This window comes from Lathamus discolor, chromosome 6 (assembly GCF_037157495.1).
Source record: "Lathamus discolor isolate bLatDis1 chromosome 6, bLatDis1.hap1, whole genome shotgun sequence".
Taxonomy (NCBI): domain Eukaryota; kingdom Metazoa; phylum Chordata; class Aves; order Psittaciformes; family Psittacidae; genus Lathamus; species Lathamus discolor.
Genome location: NC_088889.1, coordinates 91,174,162 through 91,197,000, shown reverse-complemented (window position 1 = coordinate 91,197,000; position 22,839 = coordinate 91,174,162). Strand labels below are relative to the sequence as shown.

The window sequence follows — 22,839 nt, the reverse complement described above, 5'->3', positions numbered from 1 at the left end:
TCCCAGCATCCCAGGAACGTGTTGAGCTGCTGCCCTCCTGGTCGCAGCTCTTTGCCAGCGCAGATGGAGCAGAGATGTCTCTTCAGCAGGCAGGCTGCAAGGACGAGCTATTCCCATCAGACACGATGTCAGCTGCGCCGTCTTGGAAGGCATTCATCTCCTTTGCCTGGTGGCTGCGGGAATACCGGTGCAGGCTCCTTCCATGTGCTGATGGAAACGCGGAGGTCACCTATTGCAGAGCCACCAGCCGAGGTTCAGGGGACTTTTATCCTCATCAGATGTCAACCTGGAGCTCTTCCCACTCTGTTCTGCTACAGGGCACACACAGCTCCCACTCCAAAGCGGCTGTAGAGATAGGGCCTGAAGGCAGTAGGCATCATTGGATGCCGGAGGGCAGACGGGGACAGAGGCGACACTATGCTCGTGGGGCTGACTCAATACATAGAGCTCAGTTTCATGTTGTACATGAACAGGGAGCACATCCACTGGAGACATCAGCCCTGCTCCAGCAAGCATCCCCCCATGGAGCAGAGCCCATGCAGGAGGTGTGGGGCTGCGGGAGGCACAAGGGGCATGGATGGGATGCAGGACATGTGCTGGATATGCTCAATAGCAAAGGGCTTTCTGCCACCTCGGGAAGAGCACGGCCCACGCTGTACTGAGCAGGCACCATTCCCTCCCTCGCCATTTATTGTCCTTCCCTCCCCATCACTCACGTACCTTTGAATGCTCCAATCTCGCTGCCTCTGGCTCTGGCTTTAATTGAAATTCCTCAGACATCTTCCCATCATTACAGCCCATCCGTTAGGTTTTGTGTGGGAAGTGATTGTTTCCTTTTGCAGCTGTGGAAGTTCAATTCCAGCATTTTGCTGCGAGACTGCTTTTATCTCTTCCCTCTCTTACATAGCCACAACCCTCCTTCCTTTGGTTACTTAACTTTCCATCTCTCCAGAGCTCACTCCCTCTGCTTCCATCCCACTTCTCTGCTCCCTCCTTTAGGGCATCTTCCACCTGCAGCTCCATCCAACCTTCCATCACCACCGTTTTCCCTATGAAGCACCCAGGAGGTTTGGAGGACCCAGCCTGTTATTAAGTCTGTGCTTCTTGGCATTCAAATCCATTGAATTCTATTGGCAAAGTGAACTCTGCTGAATGCTCTGCACCATTGGTGGGTCCAGCTCATCCAGCCTGGCACCGGGTCTGGTGTTAGCAGAAGCTGCTGCTTTTGGAGCAATGCATGGTAACAGCAGCAACCAGCCCCTCAAGGGGGGTTGTAGACCATGGAGGTGGTCAGATGCTGTTAGCACAGAGCCTGCCTCTGCAAGTGCAGGGGCAAAGCCTGAGCACTCCCTTGCCCACTGCACTGCCCCCGTTATCCCCTTCTCCTTCTCCTTCTCCTTCAAAAGGCAACGTCAAGCAAATAAAACACTTTTCCCAGCACTCTGCAACTGGGGCAGTGTCCAAGAGGAGGACCCACACTAGTGACAGAAGGACCAACCAAACCACTGCCCAGACATCACCTACACAGGCAACAGGAGGATGGGATTGGATGGGAGGGGATGGGGTTCCTGCCCTAGGTCCAAATCCTTCCCTTGCTCAAGAACCGAGGCTGCAGAAGCAGGGCAAGAGCCCTTTGGTGCCTCAAGCTGGCAAACGACACAGCTTCCCCCTCCGGCATCCAGGGATTACCACAGCACTGGGAGCAGCAGCAGCACCCAGACCTGCTGCTGACACTAAACCAAACCAACCCCAGCAAACACAGCCCCTCCTTGCACTGAAGGGGTTTGCTCCCTGCAGGTGACTTCCCACATCCCTGCCAGCCGTGTGTGGGACATGGGCGCTGCCTGCGCATCCTGCAGCCCTGGCATAGGCATCCCCAGGGAGCTGCGGTGCTGCCCTGGGCCCCACCGTCCCCTCCTGCGCACTCAAGGTGATGGTGCCAGATCCTAATGAGCCTGCACGGGGCTGAGGCCAGGAAATGAATTTTCCCTGTGCCAAGATCAAAACGAGCCAAGGTTTGAGGCAGGAAAGTCCCCGGCTCCGGCATCACCCACGGGAGCTTTCAAACGAGTTGGACCTTCAAAGGGCCTTTGAAATGCATCCTGCTGAGGCAGAGGGAGGGCTGAGCAGCAACTGAGATCCGCAGGCTCTCGGGTGTATTTGACACGCTCAGAAACAGAACATCTCAGCTTAAAACCACCCCAGATATTTTGCAGCCGTACACAGACGCATCCAGAGGTGGGGACGGGTTGCAGCACGGTTCTAGCTTCAAAAGCAATGTATGAATGTCCCATACATTGCTATTATCTGTGCACACTCAGCCCTTTCCATCCCAGGCAGATTCACACCAGTCAGACCCCATCTGGGAGTGCAAACCCAGCCAGTGGCCAGGGGCAACACTGAGTTGAGCACTGCAGAGCTACAGAGATACCCAGGGCCAGCCCCAGCTCTGGGATGCACACAGGGCTCTGGGGCCCTGTAAAGTAATGAGCAGCAGTAATGAGGGAGCATGGAAACATGCGGAGGCTCATAAACTGCTGCTCCAGGGAATAAGTCGACTCCTAAGAGCCAGGCTGGGAATAAGCTGCTGCTGAAGCAAATCACTGCATCACCGCAAGTTCTGAGTAAGGCTGGACGTTTCCTCTTGGAATCATAGAGTCATTGAATGGTTTGGGTTGGAAGGGGCCTTAAAGCTCATCCAGCCCCAGCCCCCTGCCATGGGCCACCCCTCTGACCTTGCCTTGCTGTCAGGCAGGGACCTGCATATAGGAAAATCCCAGCAGCTCCAACCCCCCCTGGAATGCACAGAGCTCCTGACATGGGGGAGAGGGAAGTGGGAATGGGAAGCGAGTGCCTACAGCCAGAAACCAGGAGCCTTGGTTCAAGTTCAGCTTGATGCGAATGTGCCTCCATCAGCCAAGAGCCCCCAAAGCTGTGAATGTTGGAGAGCATCGAGAAACCAGGAAGGTTTGTTTGCTTGGAGGGAGTGTTTGGGAAATAAAGGTGGAATTGCCACCTATGTGGTGTCACTAAAACTGCTCGGCTCTTTCCCACTGAGTCAAAGGGATGAAAATGATCAGCACAAATAAACTCACTTCCTGAGCCAAAACTATCCCCCAAAATCATCCAGGAAAAGCCCAAAGCGGGGCTTGTGCTGCTGCTGACTCAGCTCAGCCCCACGCAGCTGGAAGCCCAGTGCTAAATGACAACCATGAGGTTGAAGCCATGTGGTGGCATCATCTCCTTAGCCAAGGGCTGCGTCCAGCTGTGTCCAGATGTGCCGTGCCCAGCTCTCTGTGCCCTGCAGATGTGCAGGGGAGCTGTTTGATGGGCAGATTCCTGCTTCAGTCACCCAGCACAGATCAAACCCACTCGGGATGTGCTGTGAGCTCTGCTCCTTACGGTCGAGGTGGGATGTTCATGCGCAGCAATGGGTCCATCACACCTCGGTAGCATCGACGGCACGGATCTTGTGCTGCTCTCAGCTCATGGACGGCCCGGTTTAGGGCACCGGAGGCTGCTCCAGGCTCCCTCCCCGCTCCTGGCTCCCGAGGCGGTGCTAGAGGGCGCCAGGGCCCCGCAAAACCGGCCCCGTTGCGCCGGGAGGCCGCGGTGAGGGAGGGCTGGGGGCGATGGGGAGGCTGCGGCTGTGGCTGCAGTTGTCGGGCTGGGGAGTGCTCGGACCGGGAGGGGAAGCAGGAGCCAGGACTGGGCAGAAGAAGGTGCCTCTTGTGCGGGTCACTGTTCAGGTACCCCCTTTGCAGGATGGGTCACGGCATCACGTAGGCAAAGGATAGCACCATGCATCACCCAACACACGGCCATGGAGCAGGAACCTGCAGGGATGGAAACAACAGTTTCCTCCCAGGAGAAATACAGACCTGAGGGACCTGCATCTCTGCACATGGAGACAGATGTGACCCCCTGGACCCTGGCTGAGGACAAGCTGTGTCTTTTCCTCCCTTTCTTTTCCCTCCCCTTCCCCTTTCCTTTTCCTTTCACTTTTTTCCCCTTTTTTTTTTCTCCTTTTCTCCTTTCCTTTCCTTTCCCCTTTCCCTTCTCCTTTCCTTCTCTTCCCTTCCCTTTCCCTTCCCTCTCTTCCCTTCCCTTTCCCTTTCCTTTCCCTTCTCCTTTTCTTCCTTTCCTTTCCTTTCCTTTCTCCTTTCCCTTCCTTTCCTTTCTCCTTTCCCTTCCTTTCCTTTCTCCTTTCCCTTCCTTTCCTCTCCTTTCCTTTCCTTTCATTTCCTTTCCCCTTTCCCTTCTCCTTTCCTTCTCTTCCCTTCCCTTTCCCTTCCCTTCTCTTCCCTTCCCTTCCCTTTCCCTTTCCTTTCATTTCCCTTCTCCTTTTCCTTTCCTTTCCTTTCCTTTCATTTCCCCTTTCCCTTCTCCTTTCCTTCTCTTCCCTTCCCTTTCACTTCCTTCTCTTCCCTTCCCTTTCCCTTCCTTCTCTTCCCTTCCCTTCCCTTCCCTTCCCTTCCCTTCCCTTCCCTTCCCTTCCCTTCCCTTCCCTTTCCCTTTCCTTTCATTTCCCTTCTCCTTTTCCTTTCCTTTCCTTTCCTTTCCTTTCCTTTCCTTTCCTTTCCTTTCCTTTCCTTTCCTTTCCTTTCCTTTCCTTTCCTTTCCTTTCCTTTCCTTTCCTTTCCTTTCCTTTCCCCCTTCCTTTCCCCTCTTTCTTTCTTCTCCCCCTCCTTCCCTCCTTCACTGCCGTTTCAGGGCTCTCTGGCTGAGGACATCCGCGGCCCGTCCAGGATGTGGCCGGAGGGGCCTGGAGGCAGCAGCGACATTCCCGCCCGGCCGCAGCTCCGTCACGTTCTGCTGACCACAGTGTATGTGCCCCGGGTGCGCTCAGCCTGCGGGGCCGGTGGGCCGGGGGGAATTAACACCCTCTTCGTTGGGGTTTTCATCCTGCTTCAAGTAAACAGCGTTGAGAAACTCCCGTTTCTTGCCAGTGGGAGGATCCAGGAGAATCCCATCCCCACAAGGAGCCGTTCCCAGCCTCCCAGCCCACAGAACATTTTCCACTGCCATCATTTTCTGCAGTTTGTGTTTTAGAACCCACTCGACAGCGACAAAACCTTCCTCCGAGACCAGAAACTGGGATCCAATGGGAACAAGTTCTCCTCTCGCAGCTGTACGGAGATTCACTGCCTCCTTTCCCACTCAATCCCTGTTTCCTTGTTTGCTGCCCTCATTGCAGCTTGGCAGCCCCAGCTTTTGGGGGAGAGCCCTTAACTCCATTACATCGGCTGGCTTACATTAGTGATCTAATCTCATTACAATCCATACACAAGATACTTTCTCCTTGCTGTTATCCCAAAAAATACGGGCATCAGTACAGAAGGAAGGGGAAAAAACAACCCAAGAGCAATTTACAATCGAGGGAGAGGAAACAAATCCATCGCAGTCACATGAGGAAGTAGTAACCGCTGAGCTATTTCGGGCACAATACATCATGCAGGGGATGATGTGTCTTTCGAGTCGATTTCAAGTCCAAAAGGCACAAAATGTCTTTGGAAAGTGAATTCTCACATACACGAGGTACCACCTCGAGCAGTGAAACTGAACGTTGTCAGGCTTCTTGTTTGTTGGGTGTTTGGATAAGGAAAGCCGGAGCCCCAGCTAATGGCAGCCCTTTAGTTTCAACACGGTAATACCTAAACCCACACTGATGGATTGGGACCACCCTGGATCAAGCCCACTGGGTCAAGCAGGGAGCAGCTCTGGAGGTGGAACACCAGCTCCATACCCCACAGTGGGTGTACACCCCATGCTGGCAGCTCCGTCCCTTGTTCCCTGAAGAATCCCACATGCCTAAATCAAAAGAGGCTTAAAACATCCCATGGGAGTCAAACCCAAACTGATCGACACCCTCGGCTAAAGATCCTCCTCTGTCCTGACCTATTGATGTTTATATGCACCCGGGGAGGATGGAGCTCAGTGCTGATCAGCTGCTATCCCCCAGCAAAGGGAAGATGCCCATTTCCCCTGTGTGGGACCACGGCAGCCACAAGGTGCATAAGAACCTGTCCCCAAAGCCAGCACACACGGGGGCATCGCACACAGGAGACAGACAAGGTTTTACCCCCATGGCCCTCCTTGCCCCAGGGCTGCTCTCAGCAGAGGGGCAGGAGGCTTCGGGGCTCCCGTTGTGCATCTGGTACCACCCGAACCATTGTCCTGGCTCCATGCTGTGTGCGCTGCTTGCGGAGAGCCAGCACAGCTCTGCTCCCACCCATCCCTGTGGTTCCTCCCTTGAAGGCTGCCTTTACTCCCTTTGGTTGTACAGTGACTTCATTTTATTCATATTCCTCAGCCTTTCCGGACCAGAACCATTCAGATCCCTGAGGAGATCCCTCGTATCATGACAGGGTTGACCTCACCAGCTCTGAACCCTGGCCGGTGCCCTGGACCAAGCCGTCACAGATGGCACTGAAATCCAATCACTTTGCTATGGCTCGGGTTAATTAAACCCACTGAGAAGCACCTGCCTCGTTCTTCATCTCCCTCCAACACACCTGAACTGCCTGCAGGTGTTAACACACACTGCACCCTGCAAACCCCGCTGGACCCCACAGGCTGGTAGGTGCTGCAGGAATGGGCTCCAGCGGTGCGAGCTGAGCATCAGAAGCCTCCGGGGGGCTCCTGCTCTGCTCTGCCCAGCTCGCAGGGGAGCAGAGGCAGGAAAGCCACCCCTTGGCATTCCCAAAGCATCCCCCCAGCAGCACTCCCGGGTTTGGATTTGTCCTCCACCGGGATATCCCTGCTCCCTGGACGCCTGTGACCCCCGGGATGGTCCCTGCCCCCTGAGATCCTCCTGCTCCCAGGACCCCTATGCCACAGATCGCGGGACCTCCCTACCCCACGGGACGCCCTCTTAAGCCACAGGATCCTTGAGATTCCTCTTCCTCCAGGACCTCCTTATCCCACGCGATCCTCCTTGGAATACCCCCGCTTCCGGGGTCCCTCTACTCCATAGGATGCCCCTGCCCCCGAGGCCCCAGTGTGCTCCGGGATCCCCCTGCTTCCCGAAACCCCCCTTCCTCTGGGGCCCCGCTGTCCCGCAGGATCCCGCTGACTCCCGGGACGCCCTTGCCATGGCATCCGCCGGCCCCGGTGCCCCTCTTGCCGAGCAGGGGTGGGCCGGGAGCGGGGCCGGGAGCCCCGCGGTGCCCCCGCGCTCCCCTCGCCGCTGCCCGGAGCGGAGCGGAGCGGGGCGGAGGGGGGGGGGGGGGCCTGGAGCGGCGCCGGGTTTCCGCCGGGCCGGGGGGGCGGAGCGGGGGGGAGGCGGCGGCCGCGGCCCGGGCGGAGCGCAGAGGCGAGCGGCGCCGGGCCGGGGCTGTCAGCGCGGCGGAGCGGGAGCGCAGCGGGGAGAGGCCGCCATGCGGGGCGGGCGCTGAGAGCAGCGGCGGAGCCGGGCGCGGAGCACGGGAGCGGCGGAGCGCGGCGGGGCGCGGCCGGGCCCGGCGGCGGGCCGGCCGGCCGGGGGAGCGGCGGAGCCGGGGCCATGCCATGCCCGTAGGGAGAGATGCCTTTGGGAAATGGAGACACTGGATCACAGCGCAAACATGGCGTCCCCGCGGCGCGGCTGCCCCTCTCGGGCTGGTGCCTGCTCTGCTCCCTGCTGTGCGGGGGGCTGGCGGCCGCCCGGCCGCCCCGAGCCCCGTTCTGCCAGCCCTGCGCCGCCGACTGTACCTGCGCCGGCCCCGCCTGCCTCGTCAATTGCTCTGCCCGCGGCGCCGAGCGGCCCGCGGCCGCCATCCCCGCCGCCGCCACGGCGCTGTGAGTACCGCGGGGCGCGGCGGGCCGGGGCACGGCGCCGTGACCGCGGGGTTGTGCGTGGGCCTGCGGGCGGGCGGCGCGGAGGGGGGGCGAGGGGTGATGGGGGGCGGCTGCGGGCGCAGCCTGGGGAAGGGAAGGCTCGGGGGGGACCTGGTTGCTCCCTGCAGCTGCCTGACAGGAGGATGGAGCCGGGAGGGGCTGGGCTCTGCTCCCGAGGAACAAGGGATGGGACAAGAGGAACCGGCCTCAAGCTGCACCAGGGCAGGTTTAGGTGGAGCTGAGGAGCAATTCCTGCCCCAGAGGGTGCTCAACATTGGAACAGGCTGCCCAGGGCAGGGCTGCAGGCACCGGCCCTGCAAGTGCTCACACACCGTGGAGACGAGGCCTCAGTGCCATGGGTTAGGGGTGGCCCTGGCAGTGCTGAGGAATGGTTGGGCTGGGTGAGCTCAAAGGGCTTTTACATCCTGGTTGGTCCCGGCGCTGCCGGGGGTCCTTGGCTTCAATGGGCATGGCTGGCGTGGATGGGCCGATGGCCATGAAAGGTGACAGCCGTGGGGATGCGCTGGGGCCTGTCTGCAATGGGAGAAAGGGTTTCAGGGTTCAGCCAGCCCAGGTCATGGTGTAACACTGCGCGTGGCCTGGCAGGGGTTGGTAATGGCAAGGGTCCAGTGAGCAACGTGAGAGGCAGCGGCAGGGTCGTGGAGTGAGCCATAGGGTAACGTCCCCGCGGGGATGCTTGGGAGGGCTGAGGGGCCGCGGTGCTGGCAGAGCAGAGGCTCTGTGCTGGGAGTTTTGGTCGGGAAATGTCGGGAAATGAGCGTTGGATGTGGTTTAAATGCTGTGAACAGAGAATCCAAAAGACCCCATTTACAAGGCCAGACAGTGATGTCTGGGTGGAAGCCGAGGGTGGGTGACAGTTGTGTTTGTGTTGGTGTCCTGAGGCTGGTGGTGTTGGTTTGGGAAATCAGTCAGCAAGGAGAAAGGTGTGTTCCTGGAGTGGCGTTAGATGGTCCATGTACTCAGTCACTCCAGTGAAGTCACTGCAGGATGCAAGAAACAGACTTAGGGCAAAAGTAGTTTCTTTTTTTGGTTTAAGTTTATTTTTGAACCTAAATTTGTTTTCCTTAACAAGAAACTTCCCTGTTTCTTGAGGAAAGAGAAATTGAGTGATTCACTTCGGAGGGATGACGTGGGGCCGGCACAACCCTCAGATGAACTCATTGCTGCTGCCATCTCCATAAGTGAAGGCTCTGCTTTTCTGTTTGGATATTCTTACCCAAGTTTCCACTTCTCACTGTTAATGTAGATGAGAGATACTGCAGGAGTACCGCAGTGAGCAGTAAATCCTGGGTCGGCAAGACGTGTGTAGACTTAACTCCAGGAAAACGCACCCCTCGAAATCCATCAGACGAGGTGTTTTCCAACGCTTTCCTCACAAGTTTAGACTTTTCCGAACAAACCAGCCCTCGTTGGTGGCAGAAAGTCCCTAACTGGGAAGGACTGGGTTTTGTGAAGGTGTTTGTGCCGTCGCATTGTCTGTTGTCTGTTTCATTTGGGGATCTGCAGCTCTGGAGGCTGAATGCGCCCTTGTGACCGCGGTGGCTGGTCACTTGCAGAGCAGCCCTGTGAAGCCTGTGCTGATGAGTCCTTCCTTCGGCTTTTTAAGGATTGGGGATTATTACAGTGTGTTTCTAGGAGTATGAAGGTTGGTAGTTAAGCGTTTGAGGCTGTTCGTAGTGTTGTTGTTCAGAGGTGCTGACTTGTAAAAGCTCCCAGAACGTTTTGGATGAGATCCTGTTGTGCAATGACAAATTGGAGATGGACATAAAGCTCTCGCGGGTCAGCAGAGCAAAGTACCCGGAATATGGGAAGGGGAAATGGACTGAAGGTAATGTCCTGCAATGGCAGGATAGTGCTACTGACATCTTCCTCTGGTTGCAGTGGAGAAACCCTTGTTTACAGCCCTGTTGAGAGCAGCGCAGTGAGGGGAATGCTTTGGGATAGCTGCCTCTGGAATTCGGTCTGTAGAGCCATCTTTGTCAGGCAGCAGATCATCTGCTGTGTGCCGTCACGCTGCCGCTGAGGAAGTGTGTGCCGGTGATGGAGTGATGACTGGTATAAGATGTGCTGAAGCACTCTGCTGTGGCACAGGGGTTTCCTTTGGGGGGCAGGTTACGGCCCTGTTTGACCTCCTGAGGATGGGAAAGGAGGGATGTGCGCTCGCGCCGTCCTTCCAGCCGTGGCAGATTTACGGATGTCAGGATGCGAGGGACTTTGGCTCATGACAGAGTGAAGTTATGCAAGCGGTTTTGTCTGTTCATTGCATGTTCCCTTTATTGAACACTGACAGATGAAGTAAATAATGCTTTTAACGATCCCAGTCTCATTAGAGAAAAGCCTCCTTTTTTCAGTATCTGTTTCTTTATTGTCAGTTTCAACTGAGAACAGCCTTTAGGAAGGCTGAGTTCAGGAAATCAGCAGCGCCAAAGCTCCCTGCCTCTGCTTGGAGTTGTGCGCAGCAACTGTGATCCCAAATGTGAGGAAAGTGCTAGGGAATGAATTCCTCTCATATCCGACGTTATGGACGTAACAACTTTGAGGATGCACGTGCCAGCTTCGGCAGCACTGTTCGTGGGGGTACAGAGTAAGTGCCCAGTCCAAAGAATCACTAAGGAAATAGGCTCTGCTGCTCGCAGACACTACATACCTGGCTGGAGCAGCCTCCAGGCTGAGCAAATGGGGATATTGGCCCCATCCCATGGCTGGAGCTGGGTTCTTGAAGTGTAACGCAAAGTCTGGCTGGAATTGGGAGCACAGTCTGGTTTTCCAAATAGCGTGCGCAGCATAAACCCCTGCACTTGAAGGGGAGCACGCTTCAAACAGCAGCGTTTGCACTTCTGAGTTTCCCCATCTCAGAAACGCTCTGATCTGATGGCTTTTCAAGTGCTCTGTGGAGTTTGTTCGCCTTTACTTGGAGACTTGGCTCTTCCCTAAGCTGGCATCACTGCTTTCATTCCTCAACTGCAAATAAACCTCCTAAAGATGTTCTGCCTTTCCCTTGCAAGTATTGACTGCTTCTAACGTGTCTTTCATCTCGTGGCAGTTTTGAAGTGGAGATTAGGATCTCGATTTAAAAGGCTAGCGCTGAAACTCCCTTATTTTCCCTTCGCTGAAGTGGAATGCTCTTAGCGCAGGGATAAGAAGGAGAAGCTGAGATCAGAGGAGCTCTGCTGTCACTGCAGCCCGGCAGAAGCTTTGCAGATCTGGGGGTCACAGCTTTCATCCAGGGGTTCTCTGTGGATTTGGCAGCGAGCCCTGGGGTTCCAGTGCCCAGCGGTGACTTCACCCCAGCGAAGCTGCTTCAGATGAACGCATCCTATGCTTCATGGACCTATAGTCTGTGATAGTTCCAATCTCAAGGGTTGGCAGTGATCAGTAGGCTTTGGTATTGTTATGTGATGCAGTGAAAGCCTTTTCAAGGCTCAGAATGCCTTAAAAAGCTATCAGGAGGGGGGAAAAACATCAGTGGAAGCTAAACTCCAATTCAGGTAAACCCACAGGCAGTGGAGTGTCTGTACAGTAGTGTCCAGTCCACAAAGGCAAAACAGCTTTACTGCTGTTCCTAGCGAAAACTCAAGCAGTCTGGAATGTCATTCTCACAAGGAGCTGTATCCCCAGCGCAGACAAGGCCGGGCTTCTCCTTTGTAAGGAATTCTGGAGGGGGGAAAAGGCCCAAATGAGGTGCTAGGTAAATATTTTGCAAGTGAGATTCATTCAGCCTATGGAAGGGACAAATCCCAGATGCAGATTGTAGCTACAGCCCAAGCACAGAACAAGGAGGCGATTCTGTGTTATTCTGTCAGAGCATTAATAATCTCTGGTGTAAGTGTCACTGTAAGGCCACTGCAGCAGTGGTGTGGCAGGTCTGTGCTGTTTATTGTGCTCCTTCCTAAAGCTTCAGAGGAGTCTGAGTGCTGTGCCTGTGATGGAGAAACCTAAGTTAAAACTGCCTTTTTTTGGTGGTGGTTATAAAGTCCTGCTGGGTAAGAAATGGCATCCACCATAGAGGTAGTGCGGGAAGGCGTTCCTGCTCCGTGGCAAGACTTGCGATGAAATAACCCCTCAAGGTGTCTCGCTTCTTTGCTGTTAACGCAGGATGTAAATGATTTTGGGATTTGCAGCTTGGTGCAGCCCAGTCTACAAACCCTGGTAGGGATGGAAGACCACACGTTAAGAAGTTGTAGCTCCGCATCTCACAGCCCCACTGGGCACATTCAGATGCTGGCTGCGACCCTTGGTAGATGTTAGTCGAGAAGAAGCCCGTGTAGCTGCTCACCTCATCTTTTGGGGTTCCTCTTGCATCACCTGTATATGTATTGAATATATACCATGTCCTGTTTGCACTCATTTTTCCCAGTATTCCCTGCAGTTTTTAAGTGTACTCGTGGTGCCTTTCTGCGTGTGGCTTTTTCCCTGTTGGAGTGAAAGTGCAGGCTCGATCCTGCTCTTTTCCTGCCTGCAAACCCTGCCAGGTTTCTCTTGTGTTTCTCCCAGCTGCTTTCACTCTGCTCTCACAAAGAGGGGTTTAAAACAGAGCATCAGGCAGAAGGTAGCGTGAAACAGACTCATATGGGTTGTTAATGCTTCTCTCCCTGTTTGCCATTTAACGGGATTCCTTGTTTTATCTCTCGTCACGCCGCGTTCTCCACGCTGTGGTTTCCATAACGCGGTTCTGCGTCATCCTTTCTCCATTTCTTCAAGCTTTGTTGTGCTTTGCTTGATCTCTGCAGTTCAGCTGGAGTTTGTATCTTGTCTCTTATTTACCCCAGATGTCCTCAGACATGTCTTTGGGTCGTAATATGTGAATAAGAATGTAAGGAGGGGTGCAGACGGACAGCTCAGGAGCAAAGCCCTGCTTTCCAGCGCCGCGGGGAGCTGCTGCGAGCTGCACAGGGGTTCTTGCACTTACCACGAGAAGAGTGGGGGGGACATGGAACTTGTGAACCAGTCCCACAACAGCCAACACAATGATTTAGGCAATCACTGTCAGGCTCAAAGAGAATGTCTCTTCCACAGTGGAAAGTTGGCAGCTGTGTTAGTGAGCTGTACTTAATGGTGCTATTGCTGTTCAGAGGGATGGCTGCTACCCCACATCAGCCCACCCTTCTCTCACCCCGCATCAGCCCACCCTTCTCTCACCCCGCATCAGCCCACCCTTCTCTCACCCCGCATCAGCACATCCTTCTCTCACCCCGCATCAGCACATCCTTCTCTCACCCCGCATCAGCACATCCTTCTCTCACCCCGCATCAGCACATCCTTCTCCCCAGGCCTTGGTGAGATCAGGCTTAAAGGCTGGAGAGCTGCAGCTCCCCTTGCAGCTTCTGCCTTCTACATGAACATGCTCTGCCCAGGGTCACCGCCTGTCCCAGCAGGAGGGTGAAGGTGTCACATCAGACATCCCCAGCCCTGATTTCTTAACCGGCCTTTGCAGTAAAGAATGAGCTTGTTTTTCGTAGCGAAGGACTGCTGTTTACTTGGACACCGAAGCGAAGCTGGCATCTCTGCTTGCCAAACCTAAAAATGTCAGATTGAAATATAACGTTAGTTCTTGCTTTGCAAAGGGCACAAAAAGCAACCCCATGGGATTACAGCCATTCCTGGTTTTTTTCCGAGGATAGCTGTCATCAGGAAGAGCATCAGCAACGTGTAAGTTGACCATCTCTAGCTTTTGTGATATATTACAGGAACCGTGATCAGTAAACAGATTCTGTCCTCTCTTTCTAGCTCCTCCCTTCCCTCAAAAGGTTCGATCCTCTTTGCTGATGTGCTACCACTGGATTTAAACAGTGATAACCAAAGTGTAATATTCATCAGCTGTTTTGTGTCAGTCCAGCAGTAAACCCAGTTCCCCTCAGGATCGAGTACATCTCTTTGGCTGCCTGGCATCATGCTAATAAGAAAGTTAAGCTGAGATTGGAGATGATGTTTCAGATGTGGCATATGGTCTTGTGGTGTTCTGTTCAAGCGAGCGTCAGTTTTGATTTGATGGTTACGACAGTGTGAGATGCTGCTTTGGTGACAGCACTTGATGGAGAGAAATGATGATGTTCACTTGGTGGTGATGGATCTCCCACCTACGGCATTTTTCAGTCGTGTGGCCCTGCTTTACCTCCAGTTTGGGGTCTGTGGGCTGCCCTCTGACAGCAGGATGTTGGGATGTGATAGGACACTCTTCCCACTGCAGTCATGCTGGTGTATGCTCTTGAGCATCATCAGCATCAGCAGGCACAGTCTGCAGCATCTCTTCCTTTTGGCAAAGCTGTGGTCCAATTTCTAGTGACACAGAATCATAGACTGGTTTGGGTTGGATGGACATGAACTCTGGATCCAAACCAGGACCCAGCCAGCCTGTTCCTATTCATTTGGAGTTGTACCTGGCCACCACACCAGGTCCTTTTTGTCTTGTGGCAGCAGCCGGGCAACTTGCATTCTGCTCCCCTATACAGGCAGCTTCTCGTGTCAAGAAGGCTCTGTGCAATGCTATTTTTGCGTGTCTGTGATGAAGTCATAAGGTCTAATCACTAGTTTGAAATGGAGATTTCCAGGGTGGAGTTTGTAGCCCTGACTGGAGCCTGTGCCCACCTCCTGGTTCAGACATCACTAATGCAGGTCCCCAGCAACGGCCTCTGCACAGCTCCATTGCAGCATCCTCTGGCACGTCGGCCCATAGGATCAGGGCTGCTCTGGGCTCCTCTAGCAGGGAGAAGGACTTAGATCAGAAGCAAAAGAGCACTTTTCCCTACAGATACTGTTAGGATGTGGGGAAGAGCCTCTCCTTCCTCTCCCTGGTGCGGGGGCTTGTGTGGGATGCTGTAAACACCTCCCCTGCTCAGCCAGGGGCCACGCTGGGAACGGGTTAAATAGGTTGTGCTGGAGCAAATGCCTCATGGTCAGGGAGAGGTGGGAGGGGCTCTCTAAAAAGAGGATCTAGGGTGTGGGTTGAGCCCTCCTGAGGGAGGAACGCAGGAACAGCTAAGCCTGGGAACGCCGGAGCCCAGACGAGCTGCCTTGGCCAGAGCTCTCAGTTTCTCTCTCAAAGCCACGCCTGGGAAGGGGGTGGAGGGAGCCCGGCCTGAAGCAGCGGGCTTTGGAAGGTCAGGTTGGTGGAAGCTCCCCTGTCTGGTCCTGTCCGGGATGGAGCGGGGCCGCTGGCTGCGATCCGTGCTGCGCCGCGGGCAGACCCAGGGAGGTGGGACTCTGCTGTGCGCGCAGCGCTGTGGCTCGAGGGGATGCGTCGCTGCGGTGATGTGAGCGCATGAATCCCTCCAACAGCTGCATAAAAACCCCACCATGTTCCTCCTTGGGTGTTTGTTTTTGCAGGGCAACCTCGTGTTGCTTGAAAGAGCGCCTCAGAAGTGGCTAATTTTGTTCTGCTCTGTTCATCTGCTGCCTTGCAGCTGGCCTGGTTGTGTTCTAGTTGAATACAGCTTATCCTTTCCAAGCGTGGCTCGGGAAAACCAGATGTTTCAGTTCCTGCCTCGCTGATGCTCCCACATGCCACATTTCCAACAGCAGCACAGCAGTGCTGGCACACAGGCTGTGCAAGGGCGATGCTCTCCGCTCTCTGTGTCATGTAGGAGCTATCAGAGCTGGCCACACCAACCTTAGCTTCAAGGGGATGTACATGGCTCCTGCGTGCAGCCCAGTGCCGGCACCCTGGTGTCTCGCTGGCAGCACGGGAATGTGCATGGGTTTAGCCTCATGAGCTGCTTCTGTGCTGTTGCTTAATGGCCTTCACATGCGGAGGCTGCTGCGTAGCTGTTTGGGACCCATCCGAGCCACGCTCTGCAGGCAGTGCCAGGCAGGCTGTGTGTGGGGGGGTGATAACAACAATACTGATGGGCCCCATCCTGCGCCAGGCGCTCCCAGTGCAGGGCCTGCGGGCCACATTTCCTCTCCTGGGGCTTAAAGCGCTGAGGGAACGCTTGGAAACCACAACTGGGCAGAGTGCAGCCTCCGAGGAAAGTGTTGCAGCCACATTGCCTGCGCTCAGCTCTGCTGTAACTCCCACAGGCACCTCTGAGACGAGCGTGCTCAGCATACAGAGGAGATGGGCTTTGGGACGGTGTCTCGCTTTGTCACCCACAGGCAGATCACAGGGGTGCTGTGCAGACCCTGTGAAAGGGCAGGGAGCTGGCCCTTGGCAGAGAGATGGGTTTCACTCTTCTCCAGCTGAAAAAGGTTGGAAAGCCTTCTGGCACGAGTGTGTTTTCAAAAGGAAGAGTTTGGGTATGGAAAGAGCGATCGGTTGGTACCGTTAGTGTTCCGTATTGCTCTGCCGCCTCTGGGGTCTCATAGCTTAGGCATAGTGCAGACACAGCAAAGGGGCAGCTCCTACCCAAGTCCTGAAGGCGGTCCAGGCAATCCTGCGTAAGCATAAGCTTGGAATACGGGCTCTTTCCTTTGAGGTGTTAGCAGAGCTGCGGCCATTCCGGCCCCATAAATGATTCCTGCAGGCCGTGCAGTGACTCCGCAGTGATTTGTGTCACGGAACTGCCCTTGCACCTAAGTATAGCACAATTCAAAAGGAATCTTCTCCTGTTTCCTAAAACCAAACAAAGGCCTCGTGTGAAATACGATGCAGGGTGATTCCCTGGGAGAAGAGTTTCCATTGGAAAATATCTTGGCCCCTGACCAACCCTCTCTAAAGCAGTTGTAAAGGGCAGCTCGTTATTGCTACCTGGGTGATTTCTGCAAGAGGACTCTTAACATAAGCACTAAGTTGGTGAAGCCATTACTTGGGATCCCTTCAAAGCTACTTGACTACGTGGTAAGGAAGAGGTTCCCTGGGGTTCGCTGTCCTCAGGAGGTGACAGCAAGTAGAGAGCCAGTGAAACGACCAGCGGCGTTGGCCAGAGCCTCATAAGTAATGAATTAAATCTGTGCAGAGCAAAGGTTTCGATCCGAGTGTGGGAACGTTATTTTACTCCTACAGAGGGAAAACACGAAGTCGCTGGCTTCATAGACTAAACTCTGGCGAGATCTGCACCCTCCGATTGCATGGATCAGTGCAGTGGTTGTATCACAAGTCTTACAGAATTCAGTGTAGACAAAACTGAGGTGGGAAGGCAAAAGCTAGAAGAGGCCAAGGGTGAGACTGTGTTAGTCTTTCAGCTGCGTTAAAACTAATATATGTGGTGGATTGTGTTCGTGCCAGCAGTAAGTAGCGGTCTCACTTAGGGAAAAGAGAGCCGCTGCCCCTTTGTGCAGGGAAGCTGTTACGGGGCATAGCACATCGTAGGACAGCAGCGTGGAAACAAAGCTTCAGCTCTTTGGGTGGTGCTTGAGGCTGTGCTGGACTGACACAACTCAATGTAAAGGAGAGAGAAGACACACCCCCGTTTGTGCAGGGGGTGCCAGGAGCATCGCTGGGTCTTGAATGTGGGTTTCTGCCACGCAAACCAACTTCAGAAGCTCAAGAGGCAGACCCTGCACTCTGAAGCCCTTCCCCTCGCCGCTTTCCCTCCTATCACTCATTGCATCCAGCGATTAGCCAGTTCTTGCGAGGCTTTCTGCCTTTCCCGTGCTGGCAGGACAGTAAGATGACAAGGTGGTAGTGTCACTGGCCTTGGGTAATTGAGGAGATGAATGAGCTGCACAGATTGCAGCTGGTGCAGCCATGAATTGAAGTTGTATTACTTGGGTTTGCTTTGCTCTGAGTGTAGTGACCCATGTTATGCAGCCAGTCAGATGGAGCATCCCTCTGGCCTAATCTAGCATTTAAAGGGTTAATTACAGCTAGCCACCAGACCTCTAAAACAAGCCAGCAGAGCTCACTGCTGCCTTCTGGCTTCCTGTGGATTAGCTGTGACACATCCAAGTCTGCAGCATGATCCCAGAGCTTCGTAGAGAAGCAGGAGAGGAGGCTAAGTTTGGAAATGAATCTCCCAACACCCCCGCTCCCACAGGATGCAGAGCTTGCCCTGGAGTAGATGCACTCTGGAGCTGCTTGGGAAAGGCATTCCATAAGTCCGAAGAGTCCTGGATCTTTTAAGGGCACACAGCCCTGCCCCGTGTCCTCTCCTCCTGCAGGTTGGTCTGGTCAACACGGAGCACCTTTAATCCCTGTGCAGACTGACCACAATTCCTGACCATTCCCATCGAGCAAGGAGGTGGCAGCGGGGCTGGCGTTGTATTTATTGGCTCTCTCCGCAGTTCCTGGAAGCTGCTAATGCAGCAGCAGCCATAGGGGCTGGGCGCAGTGTGCCTACCAAGGCCAGGATTTGCTTCCTGCTCTGTCCTTCTCCCTTCCGCAATCAGGGAATTGAAGTGCATACCTCGGTTTGGGAGGAGAGCCCAGCTACTGGGGGCAGTGTTGTCTAACAGCTGGAGCACGGAGGGGGAAGCAGGGCTTGGGTTTGTTTTCAGTTCTGACCCTCGTTGTGGGGCTGGGCTGGCATTGATTCATCCGCGCTCGGTCTCCCCTGTGGGAGCAATGGGGCCGATGCTTCCTCACCCCCGGGAGGATTGCAGGGGTTGTTTAGGGGAGTTAAACACTTCAGTGCCCGGCTGCTGGAGAAGTGCCCTGCGTTTCTGATTCCTCCTTGCCTCGTGCTCTGCCATCCTCATCAGAAGGCACCAAAACATTGTCCTGCAGCAGCTCTTGGGAAGCTGAGCCTTCCCTCCGAGCAAGGTAAATGGCAGGGCAGCAAAAGGTCCTTGTTTTGACAGGCTTATTGGTGAGCTTGGTCCTGCTTTGCCACCCCTGCTTGTGCTTCGACCTCTTCTTGCTATAGAACTGAACACACAACCTTGTGCTGCGCTGGTACTGGGCGGCAGGTACTGGGGCCAGCAGGATCTCAGGGTGGCTGTGATCAGAACCGTGGGGTTTCTTTTAAAGCATCTGAAAAAAGGAAGAGTTCTGTTTTCTGCCCAACTTTAGGTCTTGTTTCAAGGCTGAGCTCTCGGTTCCCAAACAGACACATCCCAGCCCCAAATGGGAAGTCAGCGCTGACTCCAGCCCAGGGGGACAGCTCCTGGGATAAATGTGGCTGCTTCCTAGGGGCTCCAGGAGCAGAAGGACCTGATGCTGTTCCTTAGCCTGTTGCTGTTACTGTGGCACTGCGGGTCCCACCGTGGTGCTTGGCAGCAGTGGGATCTCGCTGAGGAGCCCTTGCGAATGTGGCGTTATGCCTGGGTTTAGGCAAACCCCAGTCCGTCCATTGCCTTTCCTGGTGGGCTCAGAGCGGAATAGGGGTGCCATGAACCATAGCGTGTCCTGGCGTCGAGACGTGCCTCGGGGCTGCAGAGCTGGGCCTGCCGACACTGCGGGCTCAGGACCAGGCTGTCGGTAGGTCTTGGCTGTAGCGTGCACTACAAGATCCCCGCTGTTCCTTGGTTGTTTAATGATGGCTCATGAGGGGGAGAGGCGACTGGCCCTTTCCTCCTCCTTAGGGTGTTCCAATGAGGAGTTCCAGGGTGTCTTGATCCTCTGCCTAATCAAACCCAGTGGAGGGCACGAGGAGCTGTGTCTCCGGCTGCTGCAGTCCGGCACACGGCCTTCCAGAGGGAGGGATTCTGCCTTCTACAACACAAAGCACGTTGCAGCAGTAGCTTTTTTGTGTCTTTATTGAACCTAGAGCAAGAAAAAGCCCTCAGCAGGAGCTCAGGCTTCCTGTTGGGATGAGACACGGGCACATGAAACGGATGGGTCCCAATTCTCCTTCTGGCTGCAGCTCAGCTTTTACACTTGTTTCCTTTAACTTCTTGGGCTCCTAATTCTTGGCAGCTCGCAAGCTGTCTGGCAGTGATGCAGCCATTAGTGCCCATCTGTGGGGAATATGGGAGTTTACAGCCACTGGCAATGTGGGTGGGAGCAGCACATGGGCAAGTGTGAGTGTCTGGTGTGACCATGAGGACGGTCCCATCAGCTTTATCGTACTGGGTTAATCTACAGAGTTAAAGGGTTGTGTTGCTCTACTCTGTTTCTGCATGGGCCACAGGCAGATGAGACTCATGGTGTTGCACCATAAGGTGCTGGCTTCTGCAGAGGAGTGATTTCATCCTTCCCACCTACCCTTTCGGATGCACCGTGTTGCGCCGAGCAAGGGCTGCTCTTCAATCCCACTTGGTCATCAGTATGTGGAGGCCATGAAATGCCTCTCGTACTGCGAGGACAGGTTTCTGGGTATTGGGGTGCTGCGTATCCACATATTTCAGGTCTCCATGTACAGTTCCAGCTGGTGTCTCTCTGCCCCAGGTGTGTGCCACGAGGGTCCTGGTGTTGAACAACCTAAGCAGATACCTGCTGTGGTTGCCCAAGTGGCTCAGCACCACTAACTGATGAAACCCAAGCATGGCAATGAGAGCAAAAGAGCCGTTTGCTCACATGGTGCTCTCCAGGCCAGGGGCTTTGGTGCAGGCTGTGCTGGTAAATGGCTTTCAGCAGATGCCTCTGAAATTGTAAAGCCCTTCTGCTAGTGGGAGGACAATGAACTTGTGATGTTGGACCCAAAGACCTCACAGCAGAGCTTCCAGCCTCTTGTCTACTGCTACTCCGTGGATGAAGAAGTATCCAGGGATCCTGACATATCAGCAGTGCTGGCATCTTCTCTTATGTAAAGGTGCCAGGAAGCCCAATTCAAAATGCAGAGATTGAGTTGTATCTCTGTGGCATGGTACCGTGGTATGTGTGGGTTCCAGAGCTCTAGGAACTGGTTTCTGTGTGTGTGTCGTGCTATGAGCTCTGGGCAGGATTGGGACCTCGTAGTGCTGGGAGCCACACGCAAGCACACTGCATAACAGACCTTATCCTTAGGATCTTGCAGTAGAAATAGACAAGGCAAAAGAAAAAGGAAGTTTTCCTGGTTTTCAGCTGGGTAAGGCTGTGAGAGCTTCGTGCTCACAGGGAGTAAGGGAGTTGCCTGAGGTCATACAGGGAGTGTGTGTCTGAAGCCAGCACTGAGCCCTCCCAGTCTTCAGAGGTGCAGCTGAGTGTGGTGGGCACGTGGGCTTGCACGTGGGGCCAGTCTGACATGAGCTGACAATCACACTTATCTTGCAGTGTGGAGTGACTTGCAGGGGATGCATCTTGCTGCCACTGGTGTTAAGCATCTTCTACCTGGGAGAGCTGCATTCATGTCTTGTCCTAGTCCCAATAGCAGCCCAGTGTGGTGTAGATGTGGTTCGTTTTGGAGCGGGGAAATCGACACTTAGTCATTGTAGCCCTTGGCTACCTGGTGAAGAGCTGTCCCTGTGCTAGCCCCTGCTCCTGGTGTGCTGGAGGTCCTGCCTCTGGAGGCCTGCATGGAGAGCGTTCCTCCATGGTGACCTCCAGGAAGCAGGATTCCTTTAGGTCAGTTGGTGTGACAAGAGGAACAACATTTCCTCATGAGCTTGCGCCAGGGTTCGGGATTAATCATTACTGCACTTCATGGCTTTTAACTCCAAGCTAGAACCATGCACATCACCTGACAGCTCTGCAAGCAAAACCTTTGGGGTATCAGATTTTGGCAGGGCTTTGCTACCCGGAACTGGGCTCTCTGCGAGGCACGAGGGAATGGAGAGCAGTGGTTAATAGCTAGGATGGAGTTAATCAGTCACTGAATTCCTCAGCTACGCACTCTCCCCTCAGTATTTTCTTTGGTGCATTGCTGGAAAGGAAACGGGGGTATGTGAAGCAAAACCGTACTTAACAAGTCACAGTAGCCCTGGTGTGTGTCGGATTCCTTGCCTTTTGCTGAGGGTGGAGCTCCCCTTTGGGAAGAGATGCTTGAATGAGCTGGTAGAGCCGAGCAGTGCTGGTAAACTTGATCTGTCTGCGCCTTCCACTCTGGATGCCTGGGGCAGAGATTGAAGGAGGGAAGAAGTGTCTGGCCTTTCACCTGCCTGAGACCCGAGGCAGAGATGCGTGTTGTTCTTGCGGCAGACAACGGCATCGCCAACAGCTCGAACACAAGTGGGAAACTTATCTTGGTTAATAAAATAGCAAGGGTGCAATAAGTTACAAGGGTCCGGCCCTGCCAACCAAAACGTGAGTCAGCTGCCTCCTAAAGCTGGACGTTCAGAATAAACCAGAAGAGGCCAAATGTCGTTGCCTTCTGGGGGTTGAGCCTGAAGTCCCATGGGGGGAATGGTTGGAGGCGTCTGTATTTCTCAGTAAGGAGATTGAGGGAGACTGCAGCAAAATGAAAGGGAAGGAGAAAACTAGGGTTTATAATTTTATGTGATCCCAGGAGGCTGCTTTAGGGAGCTCACAACTTTTACAGCAAGGCTGAGTATATCTTCTGATTCCCGCTGTGGGGTAGAAGTGGGTTATGGAGAACCACACACCATGGGACCAGGAGTTGGGGGTGAGGCTGATACAGGCTTTGAGGTTGCTGAAGAGGCAGCTGCAATCTTGAGGGTCGATTCTGGAGGACTTCCCATGGGATCAGATGGGTTGTATGTGATTCCTGCTGTTTGGAGGTGAATATTTAAGCTGGAGGTAACCCCAGGCTGGACTGAGCACTGCACGAGATGCAGCTCGCCTTCGAGCCAGGGATCAGGGTCTGCCTTCCTCTTCCTCCCAGCCCTCATTCACCTCCCAAACCCTACTCAGACCTTGGGAAGCTTTATCCCTCGTGGCTTTTGCCTTGTTCGGAGGCAGAAGAGTGGCTGCAGGGTTGGGATGGTGGTTGCAGGGTGGGTGTGCGATGTGATGTGCCCAGCTGTGCCAGATGTGCTGATGGGAGCCGAGAGGTGTGGCTGTGACTGGGACCTGCAGGGTCAGGATGCATTTAGTGGGGAGCACCAAATCAAAGCACTGGGAAGTGTCTAATGGGAAGGGCAGGTTCCTCCAGCTCCCTCTCTGATTCCAGAGGCCTCTTCCCTTCTCCAGCCTCACCTTTTCCTGATGTTCAATGGGATGATGATACAATGGGAGTATTTTTCTCCTGCTTTGTCAGGACCCTGATGAAAAGCTGTGATTTGAAGCCTGGTTCTGCTGTGTCCCAGCAAACATCGCGGTGTTGTTAAGCCAGGAGCACAGGAGAGAGCAGAGTCAGACTTTCCTGTGCC

General features: G+C 54.5%; 1 protein-coding gene across 1 annotated transcript in view; it reads left to right on the top strand.

Moving 5' to 3' along the window:
* The first annotated feature begins 7,496 nt into the window (after positions 1–7,496).
* PKD1 (polycystin 1, transient receptor potential channel interacting) overlaps positions 7,497–22,839 on the top strand; it is an 88,615-nt gene continuing 73,272 nt past the window's right edge. Inside the window, exon 1 of the mRNA XM_065684893.1 lies at positions 7,497–7,779. Coding sequence (XP_065540965.1) covers positions 7,526–7,779 — 254 coding nt within the window. The 5' untranslated portion in view covers positions 7,497–7,525. The remainder of the gene's footprint in view (positions 7,780–22,839) is intronic.